The 10401-nt window shown below is 48.7% G+C and overlaps 1 protein-coding gene across 1 annotated transcript in view; it reads left to right on the top strand.

Annotated features, from left to right (window-relative positions):
- The window catches only part of CD81 (CD81 molecule), a 153983-nt gene that overhangs the window by 129416 nt on the left and 14166 nt on the right, over positions 1 to 10401 (top strand). The window contains exons 4-5 of the mRNA XM_019519729.1: positions 3684 to 3758; positions 8120 to 8227. Of these exons, the coding sequence (XP_019375274.1) occupies positions 3684 to 3758; positions 8120 to 8227 (183 nt within the window). The remainder of the gene's footprint in view (positions 1 to 3683; positions 3759 to 8119; positions 8228 to 10401) is intronic.

Here is a 10401-nt window from a genome sequence, read left to right as displayed (position 1 = left end):
CTGGAAGATGGCACAGAGTGCACCCTCAGTAAGTTGCAGATGACACCAAGCTGTGGGGGAGTAGTAGATACGCTGGAGGGCAGGGCTAAGATTAAGAGAGACCTTGACAAATTGGAGGATTGGATCAAAAGAGATCTCATGAGGTTCAACAGGGACGAGTGCAAAGTCCTGCACTTAAGATAAAATACTCCCATGCACCAGTACAGGCTAGGGGACCAACTGGCTAAGCAGCACCTCTGCAGAAAAGGACCTTGAGATTACAGTAGACAACAAGCTGAATATAAGCTAACAGTGTGCCCTTTTTGAGAAGAAAGCTAATGGCATCGTGGGCTGCATTGGTAGGAGTGTTGCCAGCAGATCAAGGGATGTGATTATTCCCCTCTGTTCAACACTGGTGAAGCCACATCTGTGTCCAGTTTTGGGCCCCCCACTACAGAGAGGAGAGAGTCCAGCAGAAGCCGGTAAAAATGTTTAGGGAGCTGGAGAACATGATTTTATGAGGAGAGGATGAGGGAACTGAGGATGGGCTTGTTTAGTTTAGAGAAGAGAGGACTAAGAAAGGATTTAATAGCAGCCTGCAGCTACCTGAAAGGTGGTTTCCAAAGAGGAGAGAGCTAAACTGTTCTCAGTTATGGCAGATGACAGAACAAGAAGCAATGGTTTCAAGTAGCAGCAAAGGAAATTTAGGGTTAGATATTAGAAAAAAAACTTTCTTACTAGGAAGGCAGTAAAGCATTGGAACAGGTTACCCAGAGAGGTTGTAGACTCTCCATCCTTGGAGGTTTTTAAGACCCAGCTAGAAAAAGCTTTGGTTGAGATGATCTAGTTGGGGATGGTCCTGCTTTGAGCAGGGGGTTGGAATAGATGGCCCTCTGAGGTCCTTTCCAACACAGTTTCTATGATTCTATGAATCGCAAAAATGTGGAGGTCGACTCTCATGTCTGAACTGATAGTATGTTTATCCCATGTTGTTGCAGCCTTACAGGATTATTCTGCTCTGAAGAAGAAACAGATGGGTTGGAGCCCAAGTGCCCAGCCATCCCTAGCAAGACAGTGGGTGTACGTGTAGTCTAACGAATAGAGCACTGGAGTGGAACTGGAGGAAGCCATTACTCTCCTCCCTTGCCACTGACCTGCTTGGTGAATGAGGGCAAGTCATTCAGTATCTCTGCACCACTGTTCCCACATTTTTGCAAGAGGAACAATGATTGTTTTTTGCAATGGATTTGGAGATCTGTGGATGAAAATATCAGTAACAGTGTTGTATTAGCGAGACTAGGAGGCCAGTCTAGCAGGGGTAGCCTCATTTTGAGGACCTTACTGAGTGTAAGATGGCAGTGTCAGCTGCACCTTGCCAAAGCAAAGGACTACAGGATTTGAATTACCCCTGGTCTCCCTTTAAACTTTAGAAAGAAATTTTAGTAGGTAGGCATCTGAATGTACAGCAGCTGAATGTACTTGAAGCCCAGTAGTGAAACCACTGGCTTGGCAGAGATCAGTAGTACTGCCTATGTGCTTTCTTTCCTTTTGCCAGAGAAGGCTGTAGGTTCTTTGTATTAGTACCTCCTAAGCAGTGGTTGATACTTCTGCTGTGTTGTTACATTGACTGTTTAGAGGCCAAGTATTAACCTCCCTAGGAAATGAATATATTTCCCCTCCCATGACCACAGTTCCCTAAGTTGAGTAAGGGAGTGAGTGCTTATCAGAAATATTTGTTACAAAGGCTGGGAGATGGAGCTGTTGAATAGTAACGATAGAAATGACTTACAAAAATATTCTTTCATACCATGGACTTACCTACGGGATGGCTGGGTGGGAGGGAGGTTTGTCATCTCACTACATGAGTCTTTGTGCAACACCAACTGCGTTTGCCAAGTTCCACTCGGACAACCTTGGTGTTGAGTGTGTTCAGCCTGGATTCTGGCTGGGTGGCAACTCCACTTGGATTTCCAAATGCTCAGCCAAGAACATGGGCAGAAATTGTATCTTTCCACAAAAGTGATTAAAAATGCATCACAAATGTAAGCCATAGTGTCTGGTGTAGGAATTACAGCAGCCTTTCAGTATTTGTGTTTTAATTACCATATTTACTTGATTCCAACTTGAGGTTTCCCCTCCCCACCATTTACCATGGGGAAATAACAGGCCCTCATCTGGGAATCAGAGTACTAGGTGGCAGGGGCCAGGCAGCAGCTTTGGCCCAAACCCTGAGTCACAGCTGAAACCAAAGTGGCTCTCTGTTCCCCATCACTCCTCCTCTGCAGCCTTGGGCCCCTACCATCCCCTGTCTCAGCCCCCCTCTTGCTGCTTCCCTCCCACTCCACAGAGCTTTGCTCCAGCAGCTGGGGTTGTGCTCTTTGCCCAGGCTGCAGTGGGGATACAGCCTGCTGGTGGTGCAGGTGGGGGAGGACAGCAGGCAAGGGGTAGAGGCTTTGGAGGTGAGGGAAAGGGGGCAGGGACCAGAGGCTATGGGTTGGCAGGCATGGGGCAGGAGAGATGGGAGGCAAGTTTTCGCTAGTTTTTTGACTACAGAAAAATAACAGGGCACATTTTCTCTTGCAAATAATTCAGAAAAACCATATCAGGTCCTAATGTTTTTGATGCTGTGATTTCCTAGTTGAAATCTCTGGGTTTATCTTGCAAGTCATATTTGCCCACCTAACTGTGCTAACAGTTGGTGGGACCTTTAAAAGATCTCATGATACCTAAGGGTTCCATAGCATCCTGGTTTGAGAATCACTGCCCACCATATCCTTTCACAAACATATTCACCCATCTTCTTTGAATTTATAGGAGAAATATTTGTAGATAAACTTTTCCCAGAGGGGAATCACTCTAAGGACAGCAGAGTTAGCTGTGGGACATAATCACAGCTCTCTCCTTCCCTTGCTTTCCCTGCAGGAATGGCATTGGAAATCCTACCAGCTGGTCCTTGACTCTTAATGAATGTGATTTTAGCTTCTCTTTCATGAGTAATAAAGTCTCCCAGAGCCAGACTGGAAAACTGAACACACCATCACCAGGTGTTACTGGAATTCAGAAGGAAAGAGAGGTTCCAGCTTGTTGGGGTTGGAGAGAATGAGTAGCATATTTAAGTTACAGACTGTGTTCCTGCTTATGCAAAAAAAAAAAAATGCAGCAGCTTTGCAGGGCTTTGAATGCTGATAGCCATCTATACATCACACACTGACACACCACTGTTCCTCATCAGATGAAATATGCCAGCATGGAGCTAGTAGTACCTGAGTAGCTGTGTCAAAGCAGATGGCTTGCCCAAAATATCCCCATAACCCTAGGAGGATTATCTTTCTTCCAGTGGAGCCCTCAACCCCAGTTGCCCTATTGACACGTCTCTGCTAATCTCTCCATGGTCCACCCCAGCCTGATGACTAGTGGCATTGTTCAAGGGGGTTTTCCTCCCTGGGCTGTGCATGGAACAGGAGAGCCAAAATAATGGGTTGATGGGCATAGGTATAAGTATGTGTGGAGGGGAAGGGGCTTCTTTCACTGGTGCTATAAAACACCAAATCCTGTTGCCTTCCTGATCCATTGAGCTATATTTACTTTTGTGGGGTGATTCTGATGCAAACTCTTTATCCAGTGAAACCATAGGGTTCCATCCCCAAATCCTCTCTTTCTCCTGTTGTCAAGCCTATTAGTATCCTCTTCTGATCTCTTCACAGTTCTTCACTTGCCTGGTGATCCTGTTTGCCTGTGAAGTGGCTGCTGGAATCTGGGGATTTGTCAACAAAGACCAGGTAAGAGCAAACCCTGAAACCTTTCTGTCTGTGTGATCATGTGCTTGTGTAAGACCCTGCTGTGGTTCTGCCCCAGCTGGCAGAAGGGTGGCTTTGAGTTTAAGGCATTAAAGAAGACTTGAGACCAGAAACTGAACCATCACCAAAAGTATATGACCTTGGGCAAATCACTTAACCTCTCTATGGCCCAGTTATTTAATATAACATTACCCGTGTTTGATCTTGCCCTACAGAGAATGTCCCTCAGTATGAGTCAGCATACAGTGCCTCAAACAGTACCCTGATCTCTGCTTACCATTGTAGCATCAGTAACACAATGAATGGGACCCTTGCACAGCCTCACACCTGGGTGTGCAAAGATGAATATCAGTGAACCCTAGGACAAAGCATGAAGCAAAGTTCTTGCATCTTGCTCCAAACTTATGCTGATAGCCTGGTAAAGGTACATGATTACCACAAAAGGGATTGAGTGTATCATTTGTTCCTCACAAGTGTTGTTACATGTTCTAGATTATTCTGAAGCTTAGACCAGATTGTTATTGACTTGCTTGCTGCGTGAGTGGGGATCTGCCACCCTGGTAGCTGATGACCCCCTCCATGGTCCAGCCATCTACTGGCTCTTTCCTGGTCCCAGCATCACCTCCACTTTTACTGCCCTAACTTTGCTATTATCTTGGTTTGTTGGGGATGCGGTCCCTGAGGTCAGGGGGGTAGCTTCATTGGTCACCTTGATGCTCAGCTCTACCTTCACAGCTAGGGTCACCCTACCTGGGGCCTGTGCTTTCCCCTTGGGTGGTTTCCTTTTACAGGAGTGCTCCCTCAAGCTTCCGAGCACCTGTTGGGGCCTCAGCTGCCACAGTCTTGGCACTCTTTTGCTCTGGCTGCACCCTCAGCCTTGGTCTGCTGCCTAAAACCTCAACTCCCAGGCATGATCCCTGACTTGGCAACAGCCTCTCTTGGGGTTCCAGTTGCATCCTCCCAAACTCGACCTCTCTGGCCTGGGGCTAGCTTCCTGCTATTCACCATAGCGCCCCAGGGAAAAACCAGGAGCAACAGTCATAAACTCCTAGAAGAAGGTTTCAGACTGGATGTAGGGAAAAACTTATTCACGGTTCGTGTGACCAGACTCTGGGACAGACTCCCAGCAGGGATGGTGCAGGCACCTACACTGGAGATCTTCAAAAGGAGACTGGACGCACACCTTGCTGGGGTTATTTGACCTCAGCAGTCTTTCCTGCCCAGAGCAGGAGGGCTGGACCCAATGATCTCACAAGGTCCCTTCCAGCCCTAAACTTCTGTGAATCTGAATCTGCTCATAGTGGGGAGTGCCACCTAGCCACTTTCACCCCTGTAGCCACAGCCCAGTCCTCCAGTCTCACGCAAAAAGTCTCCCTCACTCAGGGTTAGTGTTACCCACAGGCCATACTTCCCTTAGAGCCATCTTACCCTAGCTGCCCTAGGTGTCTGGCTCTTTTGAGAGTTCCTCTCCCTGCTGCCTGCAGAGCCAGACTCCCCCGTGCATGGTCAGCAACTGGGTTTACATGCCCAAGCCCAGCCTTCTTCTAGCCATGTAACCACAGCTGCACCCAGGGTCCAGGTGCAGGGAATTGCCTCATTGAGCGCCTGGCCTTTTTAGTCCTTGACTCAGTCCACATATGCAGCTACTCCTTCCTGCCCTTGCTTTCCCCAGGTTTCCTATCTTCCCCCACCTTCAGGGGTTCCCTGTTACAGGGAGTGTGAGGTGTGAAGGCAGAACCCATTTGTAGATGCAGCGTAATGGTCATTCCCACTAGGGCTGAGAACAGGAGTTCTGTTAGCTCTTCCTAGGCAGCTTTAGCCTGAAACCCAGATACTTAGATGTGTCTTGAGGAATGAAGGACAGGGCTCTGAATCCTTTCCTTTTGCTTCCCACACAAAGTCCCTACTCACTGTTTTGCCAGCTCCCTAAGCCCCACATACTCATACAAACACACATGGGTAACCTTGTATAGAGGCCCACTTACATGCCAGCACTTAACATTTCTACCTAGAATGTCTCCCTAATGAGCTCTCGCTGCTCTTAGCCTTGCACAGCAATAGGCTTTGTCTTCTGGACAGAGATATAACAGAGGGAGGGAGGATTCCCAGTGGGATTACAAGTTATCAGAATACCATGGTTTCCCAAAGTGGAGGAATGAACACATAGTGCTGGCTCCTGTCTTTTGAGTTGTGACCTTCGCTGACCAATGGGTGCCTGGAACATCCATCTTTCTCCTGGCATGGCTTCTCATGGGTTTCATCAGAACTGGGCCAATCCTATTGTATTAAAACCTCTAAGGAGAGACTGTCCATGCACAAAAACCTGAGCTGTCGTGCAGCCAGGAAGAAACCAGACATTAGTATTCCAGTCACTTCGACATCAAGGATCTGAAGCAGAGAAGGGAATCTCTTTGTGCTTGGAATCTGCGGGGGAGCCAGAAATTAATTGCTTTATTAAGAAGTTTAATTCATCTAGAAAATCAGGTGGTAGCCAATTCCATTTCAGAGCTGTTTCAGAGCTGGTTGTGGGTGCAAACACTCAACCATTAATTCACAAGAGAGATGCATTACTTCATCAGTACATTTTCTTGGTGGCTAAATATGTCCTGTGGCTAGAATGCTGTTACCTAGCAACCTCTGGTGCAAATTAACGTTTTTGAGGGGAGGGGGAGGTGTTGTGTACCGTGCAGGTATTACCTCTAGTATCTTTCAGTGTCTAAGATGTAACAAATTTGCAAAAGTCCAGAAATCCTATTAGGAATTTGCTGTTGTAGGTACCCCCCTGCTGCTACTGGCTCTGCAGGGAAGGCACACGCATATGGTAGAAATGGGCACTGGTTTAAATGCCCCCAATAAAGATTCAGGGTTTTTTTTCTTTCCAGCAGGATGAAAGCAACAGCATCAGCCACTTGTGGCTCAATTGAACATATTTAATGCAAAGGAGTAAGAATCTGCAGCTGCTGCTTGACTTCTGTGTCTGTTTTTCCTGCCCCCAGGGGGTCTGGTAGATGAAGGTCCTTGCTAACAATGCTCACAACCTGTTCCTGTTCCCTACCCTCACCTATTGATGCCAGTCCTGAATGACATGGGAAGAGAGAGGGGAGGTGATGCTGGGAGAGTCCCAAGCCAAGGAGAGACCATTTTATGCAAGTGTCTCTGCTGAATGATTCTAATGGTCATTCACACTAATTACTGCCAGTGGTATTGGAGCACTTATCCTGAACCACAGGCAGAAAGGAAATTTTATTAGCAGTGTTTGACTACCAGGCAAGTGTAGACACCGCTGAATACATTTAGTCATTGTACTTTTGCTTTATTTTAGTGCCATTAATGATATCACTTGGGGGAAGATTATTTCATAATGAAGTAGGTGTGGGGTGCCATTTTATTATGAAATTAGATCCCTGTTTTCAATGTTTGATTTGTCTTAGGTGGAGGAAGGGAGGCAATTCCATCCCTTTTTCTGTTCATTAAAGGTTTGACTCGCAGATAATGGTTTCAAATTCAGTACATTGGGAAGGAAGGTGAGGACAAAAGGGCAACTTACTGAAACCCCAGTTCTGATTTTATTTCCTCACCTTCTCCACACTGCATAGGATGGATCACTGCAGATTAGGTTTCCCAAATAGTCTGTCCCTCATTTCTGTTCACTCTTCTTGTCCCTCTGCTCTTTTAAGCCTCTCTCCCAAACTCCTGCTTTTTCGGAAGCCATAAGGGAGAGAGTATATAAGATCAACATTCAGGATTCAGCAAATGTGAATATATGGCACAGGCACTGACTGTATGAACTCCCCGGTGCTCCCCTGGCTGCTGCATAGAGTTGCTATGTGTTGGCTGCTGCCATGTTCTGGCTCGGGGGGAGCTGCATTTTGATAGCTGATCTGGGGATAACAAATACAGTTAACATTTTTTTCAAAGCCGTCTACTATATCTAGGTGCCCAGCTGCTACAAGTTACTAGGGGACTCTAGTATCCATATCCTGTAAGTCACTTAGAAAATATAGGTCTGTACAGACAAAGTATTCACAAAATATTTAGGAAATATTGGCCCAAAGATTCTAGTTGACGACTGAAGTCTAGCATCTGCCCTTTGGAACATTGTATAGCTGCAGGAATTTTGATCTCAGTAAGGGAGAGGCCCCTACTACTTCCCTCTATAAATAAATGCATAATATAGCCCAAATCTGAAAGAAACTTCTTATTCAGGTGGGAGTGGCACTGAAGGCAGCATGCCCCTTGTTGGGTAGCCTGACAGCACTGTTATTCCTTGCCACACAGATTTGATAGAGCTCTTTTTAGGTGTATGTCCTCAGTAAGAAGGTTTTTTCTTACCTTTTCTGCAGATTGCCAAAGATGTGAAGCAGTTCTATGACCAGGCATATCATCAAGTGATTCAGGGAGACCCCAGTTCAACCAATGGGAAAACTGTTTTGAAGACCTTCCATGAAACGGTGAGATGAGGAAGAATAGTAACCATGGAGTTGTCCTAGGGCAGGGGTGGGCAACTATTTTGGATGGAAGGGTGCTTGAGTTTTGGCAAGCTGTTGAGAGCTGCATGGGTAGCCCTGCCCCTCAACAGGTGCCCCAGCCCCTGGTCACCATCTTGGGACTGGAAGTCCTGCCCCTAAGCCCTGACCTTTGCCACCAGAAGTCCCTCCCCTTGTCCCCAGAAGTACTCCTTTCAGCAAAGGGGTTTGCCATCTCAGAACCACATAAATACAAAATGATATTCTAAAAATCAAACATCTACTACAATATTCATTCATTTGATTTCAAAAAATATTTTTGTCCTGATTTACTTGTGTTTGTGTAGCGTACATAGAGGTGATTGTACAATAGCTTAAAATGAAGTCTTACTCTTCTATGTTGTGGGGGGTATGGGTGTGTAGGTGTAGATTTGTGGGGATGTGGATATATGTGTATGTGGGGTGTGGGGGAGGGTGTGTATGTGGGGTTTGTGGGGGATAGGTGTGGGTGTGTATGGGGCTTGGGGGGTGTTGGTATGTGTATGTGGGGTGGGGGAGCGTGTGTGTGTGTGTGTGTGTGTGGATATGTGGGGTGTGGGTATGAGGTTTGTGGGAGGCTGTGAGTGTGTGGGCAGAGAGTGGCTGGGGAGGATTGTGGCATGTGTGGAGGGGAGAGGATGGCTGGAGGGTGCGGGGTGTGCGTGGGGGTGTGTGGATGCCCACAGCCGCTGCCACCAGCAGCAGCAGCACCAGGCTATGAGGCCTTCGGGTGCTTAGGGCCTGTGGCAGGCAGAGCCCCTGCCCAGCACTCCTGCCAGCCTGGGCCTAGCACTCCTGCCGTCCCTGGTCCTCGGGCACCACCAGTGTGGGCCCTGTGCTGTTGCCTGCCCAGATGCTGCCACACTGACCCCTCTGCTGTCTGCCACTGCTGCCCTTCTCCTGCTGCTTCCCTACCTTTCTGCTTGCTGCCCCCCACTGGCTGCTCCAGCAGCATGTAGTTCTACAGCTGCATGGCCGGGTCCACACAACACAGCAGAAGGGAGCCAACCAGGAATCGCGGGGACCAGACCAGGCCTGTTCCTGCTGCATCCTGTGGTCCAGAAATAAGGTGGGAGTGGGGGAACAAGCGGCAGTAGCAGGCGGGAAAGCGGGGAAATCATGGTGGCAGCAGCGGCAGGTTTGGGGGCGAGTGGCAGTGTGCAGGAATGTAGCAACACCTGGCTGGGAGTGCAGGGCCCAGGCTGGCAGGTGCTCTATGAAGTTGGGCTGGGCTGTCCCAGTAGTGAGAGGGGCAGAGCGGGGATAGCTCTGTAGAGCCTCTGCCAGCCTGAGCCCCTCACTCCTGCTGGCTGGCCCTGGCCCCAAGGCATGGGCACAGGCCCCACACTCCTGCCCAGCTGTTGCTGTGCTCGTGCCCACTGCCATTCCCCCCTACCCCTGCCACTGCTACCAGTGCCATTTCCCTGCTTTTCTGCCCACCACTGCTGCTTCTCCCCACCCCGCCATCTACCACTCTGGCACCATGTGGTTCCTGGCTGCATTGCCAGGACCACAAAATAAAGCAGAAACCAGCCTGGCCCCGAGGACTGGGGCAATCACCGTGGTCCTCCCATCTCCCTGTGTTCTTAGTTGAGTTGCAGCTGCATGGCCGGGTCCTCCCATCTCCCTGTGTTCTTAGTTGAGTTGCAAAGAGCAGGAAACAACCCCGGGGTCATCAGGCCAGAAGCCTTCCACCAGGCTTCCAGTCAGGGGCTGGGTGGGGGAGGGGGGTCAGGGCTGGGCAGGCCTTGGTGCTGTAGCTGCTGGGTCCTGCCCTCCCCTGGGTCCTGCTGCCGCCTCCCCCTTGGTCCTACTGCTGCTGGCACCTTGTTATCATTGACAGGCAGCTGGGGCAGATAAGTAATTCTCTAAATTTTTTAGGGACCCCACAGGCCAGATAGAATGGCTTGGCAGGTGGGATGTGGCCCGTAGGCCGGATTTTGCCCACCCACGTCCTAGGGTATATAAAGGTGGCTGGAAAACCATTTCTATATAGAAGTTCTCAATTATCCACAGGGACTAGGCATGTGTCCTGATCAGACAGATCAGTGTGTGTTGAAATTGGTCCTGCAACTTGTAGGATTGTACCCATGTGCCCCCTGATCTGCTCAGGGGGCAGG

The sequence above is a fragment of the Gavialis gangeticus genome, unplaced genomic scaffold (genome assembly GCF_001723915.1).
Source record: "Gavialis gangeticus isolate Ggan-Ray unplaced genomic scaffold, GavGan_comp1, whole genome shotgun sequence".
Lineage (NCBI taxonomy): Eukaryota > Metazoa > Chordata > Crocodylia > Gavialidae > Gavialis > Gavialis gangeticus.
Note: the sequence above shows the minus strand (reverse complement) of the source record. Positions and strands in the feature narration are given on the sequence as shown.